At 46.9% G+C, this 21,712-nt stretch overlaps 2 protein-coding genes across 2 annotated transcripts; both read left to right on the top strand.

Annotated features, from left to right (window-relative positions):
- Window positions 1-305: 305 nt before the first annotated feature.
- On the top strand, window positions 306-7,150 carry nox5 (NADPH oxidase, EF-hand calcium binding domain 5; the record flags this gene model as incomplete). The annotated part of the gene is given in 16 exon segments (XM_083894230.1): window positions 306-425; window positions 534-688; window positions 1,562-1,644; window positions 1,647-1,881; window positions 2,400-2,637; window positions 2,778-2,931; window positions 3,043-3,215; window positions 3,676-3,858; window positions 3,965-4,097; window positions 4,178-4,320; window positions 4,466-4,663; window positions 5,444-5,488; window positions 5,574-5,786; window positions 5,872-5,971; window positions 6,014-6,210; window positions 7,019-7,150. Coding segments are annotated over 16 exon segments (2,502 nt in total).
- Window positions 7,151-7,888: 738 nt separating this feature from the next.
- LOC310930864 (activating molecule in BECN1-regulated autophagy protein 1B-like) lies at window positions 7,889-20,717 on the top strand. Its single transcript, XM_083893918.1, is given in 20 exon segments — window positions 7,889-8,165; window positions 10,461-10,666; window positions 10,780-10,838; window positions 10,965-11,148; window positions 11,593-11,765; window positions 11,852-11,918; window positions 12,092-13,647; window positions 14,050-14,136; window positions 14,307-14,492; window positions 14,599-14,679; window positions 15,400-15,497; window positions 15,604-15,714; window positions 16,241-16,429; window positions 16,893-17,047; window positions 17,852-17,991; window positions 18,502-18,606; window positions 18,794-18,981; window positions 19,313-19,441; window positions 19,941-20,378; window positions 20,381-20,717. Coding segments are annotated over 19 exon segments (4,200 nt in total). The 5' UTR covers window positions 7,889-8,165; window positions 10,461-10,534; the 3' UTR covers window positions 20,503-20,717.
- The last annotated feature ends 995 nt before the right edge of the window (window positions 20,718-21,712 follow it).

Genomic DNA, 21,712 nt, shown 5'->3' with positions numbered 1-21,712 from the left:
CTGACATCTGTTTTATTTCACTGTTTTAGAGCCTTTTCTGAAAAAGAAAATCACTGATTTAAGCTCGCATGGACACAAGAGCTGCTGGTCTACCGCTGCCTCGTGTGGCATGCAGGCAACAGTGGGTCAACAACTCCTGTGTGCTGTGATGTAAAATCGCTGATTTTCTCTATGGGGTTTGGTGCAGGGGAGCTTCAGGAACAGTGAGATAAAACATCATGCATGCGTCACTGAGGTTTCCTGAACTGTCCCTTTAACATGTCGATCACTGGCATCCACTGTCTCCCGCAGCAGAGACACTTGCCATGAGCGTGGACGAGGACGCTCGATGGCTCGACTGGGTCACCAAACAGTTTGAGAGCATCGCGGGGGACGACAAAGAAATCAGCCTGGATGAGTTTAAAACTGCCCTGAAGGTCAAAGAGGTGAGCGGCCGACACACGGCGGGGGCCTCGGCTCGACACGCTGACCTCTGACCTCTGACCTCTGCTGTGGTTATCTGTGTGTGTGTGTGTGTGTGTGTGTGTGCGCAGTCCTTCTTTGCAGAGCGTTTCTTCGCTCTCTTTGACTCGGACGGCAGCTGCTCCATCAGCCTGGACGAGCTGCTGGAGGCTCTGGACCTCCTCATCCACGGCGACGAGACCGACAAACTCAAGTTCCTGTTTCAGGTGTACGATGTGGACGGTCAGTACATGGTTTTTTAACAGGAAGTAGCTTGATTCGACAGGAAGTATAGCCTGATTCGACAGGAAGTAGCCTGATTTGACATGAAGTAGCCTGATTCGACAAGAAGTAGCCTGATTTGACAGGAAGAAGCCTGATTCGACAGGAAGTAGCCTGATTCGACAGGAAGTAGCCTGATACAACAGGAAGTAGCCTGATTTGATAGGAAGTAGCCTGATTCAACAGGAAGTAGCCTGATTCGATAGGAAGTAGCCTGATTCGACAGGAAATAGCCTGATTCGATAGGAAGTAGCCTGATTTGATAGGAAGTAGCCTGATTCAACAGGAAGTAGCCTGATTCGATAGGAAGTAGCCTGATTCAACAGGAAGTAGCCTGATTTGACAGGAAGTAGCCACATTTTGCACATGCTTAGAACAAATCAGGTTTCCTGAATGGACCGGGGCTGGAACATATACCTGCTTTCTTGTGGTGCTTGAGGTGCAACAACAGGGCGTAAGTATTTAGCAAACGGACTTAAAGTGCGTCAGTAGAAGCGATGACATTTACGAGGTTCCTTGAATCCTATCTCACGAGATGATTTCTATGTTATGCGGAGCAAAGAGAGCGGGGAAATATTCACTTCTTAGAAAGATTAACAGGATTCCCATAGGTCCTTGAAAGTTTGTGAATTTGGAAGGCCCTTGGAGGTTTTTGAAAATCGCAACAAAATAGACATGGGTCATTGAATTTTGTCCCAAAAAGGAAAATCACTTGTCCATCATGGCCGAAGATGCTCTTAATGTGTGGGAACCCTGGATTAAGTTAGGGTTAGGTTACAGCCCAAATGTATATCTTTCATCCTCATTGTCTCGCTGTTGCTCTTTTGTTTTGTTCCAGCGGACGCTCACACCACACCTCCATGACCTCTGCTCCTGTTGATCGCTCATTAAAAGCTAATTCGAAACCTTTTATTTCTCATCTTTTAATCGACAACTGCGTCAAACAGGCAGTGGCTCCATCGATCCCGACGAACTCAGAACGGTCCTGAAGTCCTGTCTGCGTGAGAGCGCCATCTCTCTGCCGGAGGAGAAGCTGGATGACCTGACGCTGGCGCTGTTCGAGTCGGCCGACAAAGACAACAGCGGCGCCATCACCTTCGAGGAGCTGAAGGCGGAGCTGGAGGCGTTCCCGGAGGTGATGGAGAACCTCACCATCAGGTCAGACTTCATCATCCTCGTCATCAGCTCCGCTCTTTTAGCGATGTGTTTGGTCTCCACCACTGAACAGTGTCTTTCAGGGCCAAATTGGTAGTAAGAGATGCTAATGTTGCTCAAACCACGTCGAGGGGAGAACAGAGTCTGAGTCTGAGAACTCCTGTGATTTTATTTGGCTAGTACCTATGCCAAAGTATTTGGATTGGGTGATTTGATTGACCAGTGCTTGTGGTGGAATATTAGCATGATTGATTGACCGGCTGCTTTTAGGGAGTTGAACATTTCTCAACTTCTGGCCCAGCATTTGACCCACAATCCAGTTGGGCAATGCAGGTCACCACCCCATTTCATATCAACGACCTACCCGATTCGTACCGCAAACCCACTCATGCACAAAGTATAGCTTCTTGTCAAATCCCTGACAGTTACCCACGGAATCCCATTGGGTGACCGCAACAGAGCGGGTACCCACAGCTGCCTCCACTGCTTACATCTCTCTCTCCCCTGACCTCCCTCCTCAGTGCCGCCAACTGGTTGAAGCCTCCTGACGTGGAGCAGAAGAAGCGTCACACTCCGCGGTACCTGACGCGGACGTACTGGCAGAACAACAGTCGGAAGCTGCTGTTCCTCTGCGTGTACACCTGCATCAACCTGCTGCTCTTCATCTTGGCCATGCTTCAGCACAACTACGGGGGGGTGTGGTTCATGGTGGCCAAGGGCTGTGGACAGTGTCTCAACTTCAACTGCACCTTCGTCATGGTACGACGCCGTGTGTGGGTTGTGGTGTCCGGGTTCTCCAAGATGCAGATTTGGGGATTGGGAAAATTGGACACTAAATTATGGATATGGATAATGGATGTTACCGCTCATGGTGTGTTGTGTGTTGTGTGTGTGTGTAGGTGCTGATGCTGCGTCGCTGTTTGACGTGGCTCAGGGCAACATGGGTGGTGAGGGTCTTACCTCTGGACCAGAACATCTTGCTGCATCAGATCGTTGGTTGCGCCATCCTCTTCTACACACTGGTGCACACCACTGCTCACATCTTCAACTTTGGTACATACACACACACACACACACACGTTTATTCACACACACACACAAACCGTGAGCTAGAAACACACACACACACTGAGAAATGTTCTTCTCCTCACACTTTCATCTCAGCCCTGCTGGCCGAGAACAGCGACTACAGCCTGTGGGAGTATCTGCTCACCACTCGACCAGGGATCGGCTGGGTGAAGGGAACGGCCTCGGTGACTGGAATCATCCTGCAGGTCCTTATCTGCTTCATGGTGCTCTGCTCCAGCACGTTTGTACGACGCAGTGGACACTTTGAGGTAAGAGACACAGGTTTTCACATCAGACAGCAGCAGCATCCTGGACTGGTTCACCCAGACATAAAGCAGAAAACATTCATCTGACAGTGTCACTGTTCTTCTTCTTGCAGGTGTTTGATGGTTCTCACGTTCTTCTTGCAGGTGTTTGATGGTTCTCACGGGTTCTTCTTCATGCGGGTGTTTTTTGGTTCTTACTTGTTCTTCTTAATGCAGGTGTTTGATGGATCTCACATGTTCTTCCTTCTATAGATGTTTGGTGGTTCTCATGTTCTTCTTTCAGGTGTTTGATGGTTCTCACGTGTTCTTCTTCTTGCAGATGTTTGATGGTTCTCACATGTTCTTCTTCTTGCAGATGTTTGATGGTTCTCACATGTTCTTCTTCTTGCAGATGTTTGATGGTTCTCACATGTTCTTCTTCTTGCAGATGTTTGATGGTTCTCACATGTTCTTCTTCCTGCAGGTGTTTTACTGGTCTCACCTGTCCTATGTGTGGGTGTGGTCTCTGCTCGTGGTGCATTGTGCAAACTTCTGGAAGTGGTTCCTGGTTCCGGGTCTGGCTTTCCTGCTGGAGAAGATTGTGGGAATTGCAGTCTCTCGTATGGGTGGTCTCTACATTGTGGAGGTCAACCTGTTGCCGTCCAAGGTGCCAAAAACAAACTTCAGTCTTTTGTTAAAACTCATTTAAATGAAACCACAAACTGATGAACGTGCCCTGAGAGTGACAGGTGTTTTGACACGCGTCTGTGCAGGTGACTCACCTGGTGATCAAACGTCCTCAGTTCTTTCATTTCAAACCAGGAGACTACGTCTACATCAACATCCCCGCGATTGCCAAGTACGAGTGGCACCCGTTCACCATCAGCAGCGCTCCGGAGCAGACGGGTATAGTCAGCATCTCGAACACTGAGAACAGCAACATGTGACCTCACACCCTGATGACTGCTGTGACCTTTGACCTGCAGATACAATGTGGCTGCACATCCGCTCCATGGGTCAGTGGACCAACCGACTGTACGAGTACTTCAGACAAGCGGAGAGTCACGGCGTCAGCACTAAGAGACTGGCCACCAGTCTGAGGAACCGCAGGCAGCTGCTGAAGGCACAGGTAACAAACATGAAACCAAAGGAGTCGCCCCCTGCTGGCTATTCTGACTTAGACTCACCCCGACAACTTGGAAGACGACGTCCACTTTTTATAAACAGTCTGTGGCCGTTACCACATGACTGAGCGCTCTCTCACCTCTCCACAGGAGGAGCTGTTCAGCTCCACTGACTGTAACCAGGCAGTGGCGTCCAACGAAGACGACGCCATCGAGCTGACCATGTACCGGCAGAACGGCTCGCAGTGTGGCGCGGCTCCGCTGACGCTTTGTGGTCAGGGGTCGGTGGAGCCTCTCCCAGACGAGCTGGGGCCTGCGGAGCGAGGAGAAGCTCCGCCCCTGAAGGAGGTGTGTATTTCTCACCTTTACTCACGTGTGGGGATGGAGACAATACACGATATATAGTCATGTGCTGTCATGCTCTGCCACAAGGGGGAGCTGTATCAATGTAGTAATCCCAGATCTACCTGATTTATTATGATTTTATTCAAAATTCATGATTTTTCAGTAAAAAATATGGGACCTTGAGGCAAAAAAAAAAAATCATGTCTGATAAAATACAACAAATTCCCCCAAGCTCCACCCCCAAAAACACTGGAAGTCATGGGTTTTTTGTAACATAAGTGACGTTAGTTTGATGTAAGTTTAAAGGTGCATTATGTAATAAATCTAAATCAACTGGCCATAAAACCCTCCTAATATGTCACACAGACTCAGGAATAATGTTCATATAACAAACTGAACTCACCAACAACAACAGTACAGACAAAATATTTGCATTAAAAAAATGTTTTGCAGACTGTAAATCATGTTTATGTTTTGAAATCATGTTTTGGCATGTGGCGCCACCTACCGCCGTCTACCAATCATTGCAGTCAGTAGAGTCTCAGCTGCCGAGCAACCACGGGTTGCCAGTTACGTCAGAAAACGAAACTTAAAAGACCTCTGTATTTTGAATTTTAATGTAGTAACCGTTTTTGGCAACATTCTTACATATGACACCTTTAATGACATGGAATGATGATGGAGGACGGACGGACAGAAGGTCCACTTCTATTTGTGAATCCAAATTTAAGTTTCTCGTTATCACCTTACGCCGACTCACCAGGTTCTCTCCTCAAACTGCAGGTTCCAGCCAAATTTGGAGAAAACCACCGATTCTGCTACATCAAGGTATGAAAAACACAGCAACGATGATGATGATGATGATGATGATGATGATGATGACGACTCTGTAAGTGTGTATGCTGTGTGTCAGTGTTATGTAGATGGACCGTACGGGACTCCGACGAGGCAGATCTTCACCTCGGAGCACGCCGTCCTGATCGGCGCCGGTATCGGGATCACACCCTTCGCTTCCATCCTGCAGAGCATCATGTACCGGTACCGCCGCAGGAAGCAGAACTGTCCCAACTGTAACTACTCGTGGTGTGAGAACATCAAAGACAGCAGCGACATGAAGCTGCGCAAAGTAAGACGTCAGGGGTCAGGGGTCACCGATCAGCTGACTGTGGTGAACAAACACTGGTGAACGTGAGTCTGTCTGGATCCCGCAGGTCGACTTCATCTGGATCAACAGAGACCAGAAGTCGTTTGAATGGTTCGTCAGTTTACTCACCAAACTGGAGATGGACCAGGCCGACGAGGAGCCAGAAGGTGAGAGAGAGACCAGAGAGAGAGGTCTGAGGGGGCGGGGTCAGATCCACATTGATCCCCGTGTCTCCACAGGTCGCTTCTTGGAGATGCACATGTATATGACGTCAGCGCTCAGTAAGAACGACATGAAGGCCATCGGCCTGCAGATGGCGCTCGACCTTCTGGCCAAGAAAGAGAAGAGAGACTCCATCACTGGACTCAGGACCAGAACCCAACCTGGACGACCTGAGTGGGGGAAAGTGAGTCCACTGAAGGTCTAGGCCTGGATTAAGTTAGGATTCATTTAACCTTGTTTTTTAATTTAGACCTGATCTATCTTAGGTTTAACTTAAAAATCAGGATTAACCTGCACCTGGTTTGATTAGGGTTTAAATTACACCTGGTGCAGCTGAGGTTTAACTTTAACTGAGCTTTACGTTATACCTGATTTGAAGTAAGTTTAACTTAGACTTGGTTTAAAGCTGGGTTTATCTAGACCTGGTTTCATTTTCATTCTAACTTAAACCTGGTTAACCTGAGGTTTATTATTTACTTGCTTTAAATTAGGTTTAACTTAAACTGAAGTTTGACTTTGATTTGATCTGGATTAGGATTAATTGGTTTAATTTTTATTCTGACTTTTCTTATGGTTTATATTTTACTTGCTTTAAATTAAATTTAACTCTAACTGGGGTTTATCTTAGACCTGGTTTAAAATAAGGATTAATTTAGACTTGGTTTACAGTAAGTGAGGGTTTAGCTTTTATGTGGTTTAAATTAGAATTGCTTTAGACCTGGTTGAGTTGAGGTTTAACTTAACCTTGTTTTAAGAATTTAAGACTGAAGCCACCCTAACCCTGTGTGTGTGTGTGTGTGTGTGTGTGTGTGTGTGTGTGTGTGTGTGTGTGTGTGTGTGTGTGTGTGTGTGTGTGTGTGTGTGTGTGTGTGTGTGTGTGTGTGTGTGTGTGTGTGTGTGTGTGTGTGTGTGTGTGTGTGTGTGTGTGTGTGTGTGTGTGTGTGTGTGTGTGTGTGTGTGTGTGTGTGCACGCGCGCGCGCGTGTGTGTCAGGTGTTTCAGAAAGTGTCAGAGGAGAACAAGGGGAAGGTTCATGTGTTTTACTGCGGCGCTCCAGCTCTGGCTAAAGTCATCAAGGCTCAGTGTGAACACTTCAGCTTCAACTTCTACAAGGAGAACTTCTGATGTGTATGTGTTACCTGTTATCTCATATATGCACCGCTGAGGTTTTATATCATGAACCCGTGTAAGGCCACGTGTTAATCTATGCCTTCCTAAGTCTAGAATATCTGAAAATTAAGATTTGTGTAGGACTTGTGTTATCAGTGATGTCATGCTCGTAGATCATTTAAAAACATGTGATAGTCTTTACTCTGCCTCATCACAACGTTGTAAATATTTATTTGGCTTGTATGTTGTTATATTTTGTATATATAAAAACTGATACTGTATATATACATACAGATATATATTATTTTATGTGTCCATTATTTCATTCATTTATTTTTGTGCATTATTTTGTTCATTTGTCATAGTTTTGTTTTTGGTAACACATATGAGTTTCATTGATAATAAACAATATGATATTCTACACAATACTGTCTTTTAGTGTCATTTATGTAATATTAATATGAATCATAACTAAATATGATTAATATTAAATTATTTTTTAATAACATTTTATGGGGGTTTGAATTAAGTGAGGTTTAATTTGACCTGGTTTAAAGTATATTTAACTTAGACCACATCTAGATTAGGTTAAAGTTAGACCGTATTTAAATAAGGATTAATTTAACCTGATTTTGATTGATATTGAATTGACTTTATAACCAACATTCCGGGCAGCAGGTGGCAGTAAGAGCTCGATGTCCGCCGCTGTAAAAACGAGAAGAAGACGCCCGTGGCTAACTAGCGGCTAGCTAGTTACGCAGTAGCAGTTCTGCGTCAGGCAGCTAATAAAACATCGGACCAATGCCTTAAAATCCCATCTCCTGGCGACACGAACGTTGTCAGTCGATGTCAACGGACGCTGATCCTCACTCTGACCGCGGGAGGCCGATGTTAGCGTCGGGCACATTTTTATTCGCAGCGTATCCCGTCTTTTGGCCAAGCTAGCTACGCAGTTAGCCTAAGCTAGCTCCCGTTGGCCTGTTAGCGCGCCTGTGATGGCGTAGCCGGAGAGCGACGGGATAAAGGAAAGGTAGGCCGCACAGCCCCGGGTCTCTCCTCTGCTCTAATGACACCAGTGTCATCTGCACATATTAGAGTGTTTCGTGTTTGTGATGTGAAATAGATGTATAAATAACGGACCATATCGATAAAATCAAACGTTCTGTTTTTTTCCAGCCCGCTGACTCGGTCGGTGGCTAAATCCAGAAAGCGGCTAACGTAGCTTTGCGGCTGGCTGCGGCTAACGCGTCTTTAAATTGTGATGTTTTTAAAATCACAGTTAAAGCGTCAGTTTAAACTATTGTTAGTGTGCAGTGATGTTGTCATTTTCTCTCGCATACGCATACACACGCATTGTTATCGCGATGTGGCAGTTGTGTCTGTTTTCTGGTTTAATGAATGTGTGTGTGTTACGTTTGTGTTTGTTTTGGTGTGTTTTCAGCTCCATCCATTTTAAAATATGTACTGTCGAGTCTTCACCGTTGAGCTGTTTCAACTTTGTACAAAGTGATCCAGTTTTTATTTGACAGGTTAGGCTTTTGTCACGAATCGATCTTATCGCGATATTTGGGTACTTCACTCGACTTGTACAGCGGTTTTGATTTATTGACAATAATAATACTTAGAATCTTGGAGAGAGTCGTGTCAAATTTGTTGGGTTGCACCTTAAGATTGTTTTTTTATTGGTGAATCGTTTGATTATATTTTTCCATTAACCGATTCGTTATTTGGTCCCAAAAATGTTGATCTGTTTCCCAAACCTCGACAGTTACTCAGTCGTCACAATATTTGACCATTAATTTACTTCTCAAATTATAAATGATTCATGTTTGCAGCTTTATTGAAAAAGCCACACACTACAGCTTGACTAAATAGCAATCAACAAATGAATAATCCTCCTAGAATTATTGATTAATCAGCTAACTGTTGAGGTCCTACCTTGTTTATCTCTGCTCCACAGGCTTTTAGCTAGGATTTTTTTAGAGGGTGTCCCCCCCCCCTTGCCCTAAAAAAAAAAAATTGCCGGGCATGCAGAGGTTTTGAAAATTTGTGCTAATTTTGGGGCTTTTTGAAGGACCATTATGGTGACTTGTGAAGTAAGGGCAAGTAACTCAAAATGGAAAAAAACTGAAAAACCGAAATTAATTATTGTACTAATATTTTATTTTATTATTTTTTAAAATATAATTTGGTTGTTATGGCTGGGAATGTGTGTACTGACATCACTTAAGTCAAGGCATTGCAATTATAGAGGGTGCCCCTCATCTGGTGCGGGCCTTTTTTTTCTGCGTACCGCCCCTGCTGACTCTGCTCTTCTCTCTCCTGCATTGTGCGCCACTGTAAGCGGACCCTTCGTATGGATGGAATATATAATTTCTCTGTGCGCAGTTTCATCCCCACATTCATATATGAGACGTACATAATGATTTCTATGATGAGGAACGAGTGCAGTCCCGATGAAATACAGGAGATCAGAGTAGATCTTACACAGTAGACGGATTCCCAAGAGCACACTTTTCATTGTTTTTACTCTGTGGTCTCATTCTTTCTTTAGAAGACGCTTTAGCGCTGTAATTAAGGGAATAACAGATGCATCAGATGAGCTGATCTTTTTAGTTAACTGCTCAAAGAGAGAGAAGAGAGTGTCACGGGGAGTTCATAATCAGCGCTGCGCTGCAGCCAAGTTTCGCTTTTGCGCAAAGAGACTTTCCAGTAGGGATGGGACTTTAAAAAAAAAAAAAAATATGAGTAAAAAAAAAAATTGTCAAATTGTCACAAACGTGTAAACTTCACGACCACGGAGGTTGAAGAAGCTGTGCACGAAAAGGTGATCCTGCTGTCCAGGCTCCCTGCGCTCTCAGATGATGGTGCGCGCGTCACCGGCTCGTTCTCTCGAGTGACTGTTCGCGTCCAAGCGTGTGTGTGCATGCAGTGCGAACGAGGTTGAGCTTAAGTTTACGACGGGGGTGGGGGACATAACACAAGCGCTACACAGATGAAGACGGCATCTCATCCAGGCAAGATCACTGTACATCACTCTGGTGGACACCTAACGAGCGCGTGCTGGCAGAAAAAACTACGGCCAGCACACGCCTGTCTATACCGGCGCATCATCACAACATCGTTTCGGTGGTTACCTAGGGACAAATGGGGCGTCTTTAGGGCGTCCTGCCTAAAAGTAGGGCGTCTAATTTCTTATTATTTTCAGTACAGGACGCCCGGACGCCCTGCTGGCTAAAAGCCTGCTGCTCCATCCTTTCATTGTCACGTTAACCCGGTCGTTCCACGGTGACCCACTGAACCCCCCTGCTCTGCTCTTTTTCAGCCTAAACTCTGCATGGCGACGGACTGGCACCAGTGGGAGTGAGCAGCCAATCAGCCGAGGCCTCCAGTAGCAACATGGCGTCCCGTCAGAGGAACTCGGTGCGCATCCTGTCCAGCCGGGAGCGAGGCTCCCAGACGTTTGGCTCGCAGCGCCTCCTGCAGCTGCTGGTGGAGGAGAAAGTTCGCTGGATGAAATGGCAGAGCCAGGTACGGAGCGCAAACACGGGACAAATTAGCAGAATTTTCTCAACCTTTAATTCAAGATTTATGTATTTTATATTTTGAATAACGTGCGTAAACTTGTTTGTGTCTCTTGACAGAAAGTGGAGCTGCCGGACAGCCCCCGGTCAACGTTCCTGCTCGCATTCAGCCCCGACAGGTGAGTTAAATATTTCTATTGTTGAAGCTAACATTTTTTATGGATTTGTTAAAATCTTTGCTCCATCCTCTGGCCAAAAGAAATAAATGTCAGTGACAAAAAATATGAAATCTCTCTCTTTTACAGAACACTGATGGCCTCCACACATGTCAACCACAACATTTACATAACAGAGGTGAAGACTGGAAAGTGCCTACATTCCTTAGTGGGCCACCGTAGAACCCCCTGGTGTGTGACCTTCCACCCCACAATACCCGGCCTGGTGGCCTCCGGGTGCCTTGATGGTGAAGTCCGCATCTGGGACCTGCATGTGAGTAGCACGCTCTGAAGCATCGTCATGACGACAGAAATCTGGTTTCAAGAAAGACAAGAGGACGATAAACTTCTTTTTTTTAATGAAGCTTTATTTATTTACTGTATTTTCTGATGTAAAAACCTCACATTAAAACTAGTTTGGTGTAAATACCCCCTGGGGGTCGTCCTCAACAAACAAATACAAGACCTAAGGGGACGTTAACATGCAGCATCTTAAAAATGCTTGAAAAAGGCACAAGAGAAGCCTGTTGTTACCAAGCAACCAACACCTGGGAGCTGCTGCAGCTTCACTGTATTAATACATTCAACTAAACAAAAAAACAGTATAGTGTAGGTTTTCCAGAAGACAACAGTAATGCAACACCAAGGATGCACTAGCTTCTAAATGGCTACACTTTCTTCTGTATGTGATGTTTGGTGTGTTGTCGTCTGTTTCCAGGGTGGTAGTGAGAGTTGGTTCACAGAGAGCAACGTTGCCATCGCGTCACTGGCCTTCCACCCGACCGCTCAGCTGCTCCTCATCGCCACCAACAACGAGCTCCACTTCTGGGACTGGAGTCGACCCGAGCCGTTCGCCGTGGTCAAGACGGGCAGCGACACGGAGAGAGTGCGGTGGGTGAAACGGCCCGTATAATGTATTTTTTATACTTAATGTATGTTTTGTTGTTGTTGATTTTCCTCCAATGTGTTTATTTCAGGTTGGTGAGGTTTGATCCTCTGGGTCACAACCTGCTGACGGCGATCGTGAACCCTTCCAATCAGCAGGTATGTAGGAACGTCTGACTGTAAGAAAATAATCACTTTCATTAGATAGCCTTTATTTTTTTTACGTAATTGGCTAAAATGTGGGTTTCTAGTTGCTGTAGCTGCTTAGAGGCTCTTAAAAAAGCAGCGAGTTAACAGCAGTCGTGTGGACTGAACAGCCTATCCTGTTTCAGAACGACGAGGACTCAGAGGTTCCGATGGACAGCGTTGAGATGCCTCACTTCCGTCAGCGTTCCTTCTTGCCGACGCAGCCAGTTCGCCGCACGCCCATCCTCCACAACTTCCTCCACATCTTGTCGTCTCGCTCCCCGGTGGCACAGGTGGGCAGCGAGCAGCCACCACCGCAGCGTCCTCTCGGTGAAAACGGAAGCAGTGTTCGAGAATCTCCCAGCATGCCCCTGGCGCAGTACCCCAGCGCTGAGCGTGCACCGCCCTTTCCAGGCTGCACTCAACACTTGGGCATGGTTTGCCTGTGCAGTCGCTGCTCAGCCAATCGCAACCCTTCCCTGGCCAACAGCGGGTCCTCTGTGACCCTCTCTGACTCCCGGGTGTCGTCCGACGCCCCTCAGCCTCCACCCACCTCCTCCACCTTCTCCTCGGCCCGTACGGAGCCCAGACAGCCCTCAGAGCGACCCTCGGCCTTCACGTCGGTCTACTACAGCGCCGGCACTTCTCTGAATACCACTGCACCGAGCGGCGTGGAGCCGCACTCCACCTCCAGAACCGGACCTGACTGGACACGCAACCTGCTCAGCATGAGGGAGGGCGGGGTCGGTCCAGCCATGCTGCCTCCTCGGACATCCTCCTCCTCCGTCAGCCTTCTGTCCGTACTCCGTCAGCAGGACGGCTCCTCCCACTCTCCTGTTTATACCTCTGCCACCGAAGGTCGGGGTTTCCCCCAGCAAGGAGAACCTGGGGCGCCCCGAGACTCTGCTGGAACCAGCAGCGGACACCACCCGTTCTGGGACGGCTCTCGCAGCAACACCGCCTCTTTCCGCAACGTGTTGCAGTGCAACCTGAGCCGCTACTTCATGGAGTTTGACCGCATGCAGGACCTGGAGCCTCCCTTAGGGGGCGGCATTGCAGACGGCAGCCAGGAGCAGAGTCAAGAGTTACTGAATAATAACATGGACCCAGACAGACCCGGGCCTTCCTCGTCTCCGTCCTCCTCCACCCCAACCATCATCCACTACCAGCCTCCCCTCCCTCCGCCTCCGGCCTCTCACAGCCTGGAGAACAACGTTCCTCCTCCGGCCTCTCGAGGCCATCTGAACCGCTGCCGGGCCTGCCACAACCTACTGACCTTCAACCATGACTCTCAGCGCTGGGAGCGTACCAATCAGACCTCCTCCACTTCAGCCTCCACCCTGGAACCCTCATCTTCCTCTTCTTCCTCTTCCTTCCCCGCTGCTTCTTCAGCTCCATGGCAGCCTGAAGAGAGCAGGAGGCCACTGGAGGCACAACCTCAGGAGAGGAGGGCGCCTCCAGAGCCCAGTGAGCAGCCGCCACCGCCTCCCCCTGGAGGTGGAGGAACAGGAACAGTGGCCTTCCCGATAGCCCCCTCTTCTGGTCAGCCTGGAGAGCAGACGGTGGGCTTGGTTTACAACCAGGAGACGGCGCAGTGGGAGAGGGTTTACCGTCAGGCTGCTGCCGGACGATCGGCAGAGCCACCGGAGGCCTTAAGCCAAGAAATGCCTGTTGACCCCCCTGATGAGGATTACTTGAGGAGGTACAGTCTTTATTCCTTTGGCTTAAATGAAAGATATTTGCGTGTTTTTAAAAAACAATGAAATATGGTCAAAATCTGCTCTTACACAAATAATTAGGCTTAAAAGAGACACTTCCATGTATTTTCTCATCAACATATAATAATTTATGTATTACAATAATTTATTAAATATAATAAATGGGTTTATTTGGATTTTGTGGCTGTAGAATTGTCAAAAAATGTTAAATGAGTGAGTGCCATATCTCGTCTCATGTCACCATAAAGATATAATATTGATATATTGCCCAGACCTGTTGTTGGGTAAGGTCACAGTCTCTATTTTGTCATTTAATGATGTCCCTGTTTATACATAGGCCTAGAGTCTGAAGATAACGTTTGTTTTTCAATGTTTCTCTCATGCAGACGATTGTTGGAATCGTCTCTTTTATCGCTGTCTCGTTACGACATGTCAGGATCAAGAGACCACCCCATTTACCCTGATCCGGCCAGGTACGTCCACACCCACTCATGTTGATACTGCATCGCTGCAGTGTGAAACTTCACATAAACAATATGTGATAACTGTCCTGGAGCTGTGAAGCCTTCTTGATTGACAGAGAGCAGCGTTGGACTCTTGCTAAATTTAGTCATGGCTGTTGTCTTCCATCTGCGTTGTCCAGACTGTCTCCAGCTGCTTACTACGCCCAGAGGATGATCCAGTATCTCTCCAGACGGGACAGCATTCGCCAACGCTCTCTCCGCTACCAGCAGAACCGCCTGCGGGCCATGTCGTCCTCCTCCGATAGTCCTGCCGGCAACCCGTCCGCCGCCATGGACAACAGTGACGTGGACTTTGAGGAGCTGGAGTAGGTTTCATCATATGTTTGTCCTTTTGTTTTCTTGTGTTTTTATTCCCATGTTTTCAGCATGTTCATAAGTGTGTTTTGGCCTGAATGATTTTATGTTTTCCAGTGATACTGGAGACCGGGCGAGGCACAGGACGCCACGCAACGCCAGGATGTCGGCGCCGTCACTGGGTCGCTTTGTCCCAAGGTGAGTCCATGTGATATAACCTGTAATAACCCAAAAATATCCTACCTTCCTAATACAGGCTTTTGTCACCTGCTGGTAAGGAAAGTAGTTTCCTCTCACGCAGATGCAGAATGTTAGTGCTGAGTTTTGTGTCATCACTAGATGTTGATGTTGCTGCGCTTGTGAACTGAAGCCGAATCATGGTTGATGAACTGTCAGAACAATGTGTTTCGTGCCTTATTGCACAGTCGGTATACAACCTTTTAAAAGCCGGTTAATTTAAAAGTTCAAAAGTTTGGGGTCATTTGGAAAAGTCCTTATTTTTGAAGGAAATGTATGTAAATGTAATAACGTCTGGTTTTTAATGGAATATATACATAGGTGTATAGAGGCCCATTTCCAGTATTCTAATAGTACATTGTGTTTGCTAATTGCGTTAGAAGGCTATTGGATGATTAGAAAACCCTTGTGCAATGATGTTAGCACAGCTGAAAACAGTTTTGCTGGTTCTTTGATGAAAGGGCAAAATTATTATTTTTGATAAAAAATCATTTTGCCCATGTTTTGACTATATTTTCTATTCATTTTGCAACTCTTTTGATGAATAAAAGTATGAGTTTTAATGGAAAACTTGAAAAAAATTGTATTGGTGACACCAAACCTTTGAACAGTAGTGTACTTATGTTGTTAATTAAATGCAGCCCAGCCTCAGTTTTAATATTTGCTGTTGTTGTATTGCAGGCGTTTCCTCCTTCCTGAGTTGCCCTACGCTGGAATCTTCCACGAGCGAGGGCAGCCCGGTCTGGCCACACACTCCTCAGTCAACAGAGTCCTTGCCGGTAAGACACAAACACCCCACTCGTCCTCTTCTAGAAGAATTCACAAACCAGACAAAAAACCCAGATGCTCTGTGTTTTTAAAATGCACAATGTCTGTTTTTCCCAGGGGCGTCGATCGGGGACGGTCAGTCTGCTGTCGCCAGCAACATCGCCAACACAACCTACCGCCTGCAGTGGTGGGACTTCACCAAATTTGACCTTCCTGAGATCAGCAATGGTACGAACCTCCCTCCCCTCACCTGCTCCTTTGGTGTTATCCACAGTTGGATAGGTCTCCTCAGTAGGACTCTTATTTATTTATTTTAGAACCCGAAACTTTCCCACATCCTGCTTCTCAGATTCTTTTGGTGTCATCGTGAGTGTCTGCGCTGAAGGAACGGTTTAGTTTTCTCCCTTTTATCTTGGTTCTGAGAACAACATAACAGCACTGTTATTTTTCTGATGAACTCAGTCGATTTAAGGCTAAGCTGTGCTCAGAGCACCCTCTGCTGGCCCAGAGTAATCACTTCAGGCGATGTGATTGTGCTTCGAGACAGTACGTTTTGAATTTGAACAGATATAAATGACGGTCCTGCTTCTCTCAGCTGGATGTCACATTGATTTCCAGAGAAACAAAGTCTATTACACCCAAACAAGCACAACATTACAATTATCAGCGATTTAGACCTGAACACTGTATCAATGCCTGATATATACTGAGGAGAGATGGTGTTTGTTTGTGTTTGATTTTTCCTCCCGACCAGCCTCAGTCAATGTCCTGGTGCCAAACTGTAAGATCTACAACGACGCCAGCTGCGACATCTCCGCCGACGGTCAGCTGCTGGCGGTCTTCATTCCCAGCAGTCAGCGGGGTTTCCCTGACGAGGGCATCCTCGCCATCTACTCTCTGGCTCCTCACAACCTGGGAGAGATGCTCTACACCAAGAGATTTGGTACGAGTCGAGTTGCATGTCCTTAATTAATATTGACGTCATATTTGCTAACAGTGAGCGCCCCCTGGACTGAGAAGCAGCCTGGCACGTGAAGACCCAGTCTTGAGACACTCACTCTTCCACACCAAAGTCCCAAGAGAAAATCAGTGCTTTAAGCTCACATGGTACACCAGATCTTCTGCTACTCGTGACTACTGCTGCCTCGTGCGATCTGAATGAATGATTTCAAACACAGAATTGTCAAAACAATGCACTTGAATTGTCTGATGGAGGCAGCAGTGGATCAACAACCCCTGTAGAGCTGTGACGTAATATCGCTGGTTTTTCTCTATGGACTTTGTTGTGGGAGAGGGAGTGGTTTACAAAATACGTTTTCTTGCTTAACGGCGAGGTTCACCGATTTGACATGTGTATTTAAGTGTTCATTAGCAGAATCTCTCTTAATTTGTCGTGATGTCATCAGGTCCAAACGCCATCTCGGTCAGCCTGTCTCCCATGGGCTGCTACGTCATGGTGGGTCTGGCCTCTCGCAGGATCCTGCTGCATCCCAACACCGACCACATGGTGGCACAAGTCTTCCGCCTCCAGCAGCCGCACGGAGGGGAGACCTCCATCAGGGTGAGGCATTGCAACAAGCACACACTCTGCAGCCACAGGCCGTGACGTGATTATTACACCCGCGCTATACATTTACAGGCGTCTCTCTGTCTCCATCTGTCTCTCTGTCTGTTTCTAGGTGGGGTTAGGAGTTTGATTTTTTGGCCTAATTTAATGCATTATATATTATTTTATTGTTAATAATAATAATAGTTCAAACATAATATGTAACATTTCTGTATCAAAGTATCTAAATTTGACCCGTGTAATATTATGATATGCTGAGCTGATATGTTTTTTTACGTAAGCTTACCACAACTTTCCGGTATGAAGCTGCTAGTCCTGAAAACCATTTCACAATAAAAGCCTCCGCAGGACAAAACAAATGGAAACGATGAACTGATATGCTGGAGTGCTTTTACTTTGAAGCGTTTACGTTTGTGGGCGACAACAAGCTTTCTGATTTTTTTAGTGTCCTCTGTGTTTTCTGGTTTCATTGCTCCAATCGACAGAGATATCATTAAAACTGAAAAATTTACTTTTGTGGACAAAACAAGACATTATAAAAAGCTGGAATACAAAATGACTAAGGGAAATGATGGAGAGGATCAGTCACTTAATCAGAAAGTAAACTGAAGCTCTCATCATGCTGCCCATTACACTGATTATTTTGTGATTGTTTTATTTGAGAGAGAAGGAGAGAGAGACCTCGTGGCAGGAAATTGCATACAGTACTATCTTTCCAAACACACTAAGATTCCATCAGTTCATGTGTTGAACGTGTGTGTGTGTGTGTGTGTGTGTGTGCGCGCCTGTGTGTTTCAGATGGTGTTCAACGTCGTTTACCCCATGGCTCCAGACCAGAGGCGCCACGTCAGCATCAACTCGGCTCGCTGGCTGCCGGATCCAGGGATGGGTCTGGCGTATGGAACCAACAAGGGAGACCTGGTGATCTGCCGGCCTGTGTGAGTCTCCACCACTCTGCCCGTTCATCACTCATGTGTTCATGTTGTTACTGCGGCCGTGTCTCAGCACGGCTGAAGATCATTGACGACGGAAACTGTTGTACACCTAAATGTGTGGTAGGTGTAAAGTTTAGATTTGAAGACCAAGTGTGAGATGTGATTTGTTTTTGTTAAGTCCCACTCAGTCGAATAGTAAATCAAATATCAACTATTTTTACTCTTCAAACGACCAAGAGTCTGATTTGTAATTTAATCTGCGTCTTTGAGTTAAAAGGACGCTCTTGTCTTCTTGGTCTGACATTTCAGAGCTTCCTCCTCGTCACTGAGGGGTTCACTGATGAGATTATCCTGATGTTCAGTCCCAACAGGAAGACCATTAATTGGAGAAGCTCAATTAGCGAGTTTAATGAGGTCGTGGTCGCTGCGATTCCACGAAGAAGTCCCTCCTCTGCTTTTAAGACTTCCTGAATGGAAGTGAATTAACAACTCTGTGTGTCTGTGTGTGTTTAGGTTCTATCGCAGCGATGGCGAGAGCCCTGCCGAGTCGAACCTCGAGCCTTTATTCTCCGTGAACAACAGTGGAACCAGCCGGACCAGAGGAGCCGACAGACCAGGGTGAGTTTTACCCTTCACCTGGTTGTCCACATTAGTCCTCAGGTTTTCAGACTTTTGACACTGCCGTTGCTCCTTTTTTGTTTTTTTAAAAATGTTTGATGCTAGTGAATGAACACACTTCATATTTTAGAAACTTGATTGAGCAGAAACTTGAGTTTTTTTCCATCTTAAACGGCTATATTTTCAGGCCAAATCGCTCCGGCTGGAGGTTGGACCGCGACATGGGACTGATGAACGCCATTGGTCTTCAGCCTCGACACCCCTCCCCATCGGTGACATCACAGGGAACCCAGACGCCGATCGTCCAGCTGCAGAACGCCGAGACACAAACGGAGAGGGACCTGCCGGGGCCCAGCGTCACCCAGCCGCCACTGAGTACTGACTCTCTATGATGCCTTCACTGACCGTCACATTATATCGATCTATTTGGTTAACAAATTAACCCACACTGTCTTCCTCATTAACATATTCTGTTGGTACAATTTGTTCAACTAGGGGTTGCACATCAAAGTACTAAAATAAATACCTGAATTTTTTGCCAAAAAGGTAATTTAGTGGTTCTAAATTCATTACAAACACCTTTAGGTCTCCATGAGGACTTCTGGTCCTGATTAGCTCAGTGTTTATTCCCCCCCAAAAAAAGAAAAGTGTTCCAAAATACAAGAACCAGAAATGGTCCTCAACATGTTCCTCCTTGTCTCCTCAGATGTTCCTCCAGAGACTCCGTCCACGAGTGGAGCATCTCAGGAGCAGCAGGAGGCGTCTCAGAGCAGCAGAGCTCAGGACGGCGTCCATGACGAGGCTTCGGCAGACAGCAACACGTCGACAGCTGCTGGTACTGCCGCGTTCAACGCCGTCTGCTTCTGAAGTTTGTTTAGTCTCTATTCTGGTGACACCCGGTGGCTGCAGACTGTTGGTTTTCTCTTATTCTCTCAAGAATAGCTGACACACAGTTTAAATCTATGATGTCTGAAGAATGCGTTTGCCACTTAATCTCATTGTTTGACAGTATTTTCTGATGTTTTTGTCACTTTGTACACGTCCACAGAGGAAATCACTGATTTTCAAAATCTGCCTTTGCCAGTGATGTTATTTTCAAAATAAGCGATTTTCTCCATGGACGTTGTAGGAGTTGCAAAGCTTTTAAAAAAGCCCAAACTTCTTTTTCCAGTTAGAAAAGTCTGTCTAGTGATGCAATAAAGTGGTAAACACATCTTGTCATCTTGTCAGGAGTTTGTCAGCTGTATGAGGTAACAACAGGTGTGTGTGTTTTGTGTGTCACTGAGATGCTGTTCAGTCCTGATGAAGCTCTGTCGTCGCTCTCTTTGGTCCAGGAGAGTCTCCAGAGTTTGGCTCGGGTGAGGACGCTCTGGCCAGAATCCGCCGGCTGATCGCCGAGGGCGGCATGACGGCCGTGGTGCAGAGGGAGCAGAGCACCACCATGGCCTCCATGGGCGGCTTCGGGAACAACATCATCGTCAGCCACCGCATCCACCGCGGCTCCCAGACCGGCACCGGGGCTTCCAGACCTTCAGCCAACCCCTCCGTAATGCCCTCTTCTTCCTCCTCCCCTGGACCTCTCCTCAGCACACAGCCTCACGCCCCCACTCCATCTGAACCACTCACCCCCTTGTGGGGCTCCCAGTTGCTGCCGGTCCCCCAGCTCCCCGGACTTCCTCTGACTGTGGACATTGATGACGTATTTGACGGAGGACGGACGGACGATTCCCCCCTGCCTGGTCCTTTCTCTTCCTCGCTGCTGCTGTCTTCCTCCTCTCCTCCTCCTCCTCTCACAACCTCCTCTCCGTCAGCAGCAGGAGCAGCAGCAGCAGCGACGGTGGAGGAGGAGGATGGGGAGACCCCGACTGTTCCCCCGGTGAGCCACGCGGCAGGTAGTTCTCCCATTGGCCAAGAGAAGCATAGCGTTGGCTGATGGTGTTTTTTAGTTTCGGGCGCTCCTCAAGCCTTATCTTACAAAGAAAATGGGTGCTGCTTTGACTCTGCACAGGGTCCCCCCCCCCACCCCGCCTGGAAAAAATAAAAATAAATAAAAGAAGGGACACCTGAACCCCCACCTCACCTGTTCTCGAGTGTCATTGGCGTGCACTTCATCTGCACTTAAAAAAAAAAAAAAAAAACTGGACTGAAACTGAACTCGACCATTCCTCGTCAGAAAGGGCTTGACTGGAACAGACGGACAATAAGGGTCCTGTGTCAAAGTGCCATGTCGGGGGGGGGGGGGGGTTTATCTTTCTGACACATTTACTCCAACGTGCTGCATAGTTGTATAAATAGTGCGTGATTGAAGTGTTGACAGTGAATTTAGCACTACTTTATTTTGAAGCCTGTTTTTGTAACGTGTGTAAAATTATGCCGTTTGAAGAGAAGAAATCATGTTGTTGGTACGGCTGGAAACTTCGCAGACTTCCCCCACTCCCCCCGTGTCCGATCAGTGACTGAAAAGACTGAACCTGAATCTACTGCATGTCTTTTCAAACACGATGCAGTTCATCAAACACGTGTAGATTATTTTTTTTAAAGGCTGAAGAGGAGAAGAACCAAACCCCCCCCCCCCCCAACCTACACCCCAACCAGTTGCACTATGGTGTGTGTGTGTACTTGTATATGTCACCTCTTTAGGACTCTTTCAGACATAAACACTGACCTTGTTGTCCTCGTGGAGGCCAAAACCTGGTCCTAATGAGGCAGAACCTAATTTTTAAAGGAAGTGTTAAGCATTAAGTGGTTATGGTAAGAGATAACCGTGTGTGTGTGTGTGTGTGGACAGTCCCGCTGATCCTGAATCAACCTCGTGTTTACTCGCATCCGATGGCGTTCGTCTCCTCCCGTTGCTTCCGTTTTAATCCTGAAGCCTCGACCTTTGATCTCTGCAGGTGTGTGCGTCATTACGTGACGTCTGAAATATCAACGTTTACAGCGACGTTGACGAGAGTCTACGGTCAGAAGTTCATAGTTGGTGAAACCATCTGGTCTGTGATTGGTCACGCTCTCTCTGCTAAGCCCCTCCCCCCACTGCTCCCCTTTTCTCTCTGAGAAGAAAACTTGAATTTTTTTCGATCAAGCTCTACTTTTCCTCTTCAGCCTT

The sequence above is a fragment of the Microchirus variegatus genome (assembly GCF_963457635.1).
Source record: "Microchirus variegatus genome assembly, chromosome: 8".
In the NCBI taxonomy this organism is placed as follows: domain Eukaryota; kingdom Metazoa; phylum Chordata; class Actinopteri; order Pleuronectiformes; family Soleidae; genus Microchirus; species Microchirus variegatus.
This window is presented reverse-complemented; position numbering and strand designations above follow the sequence as displayed.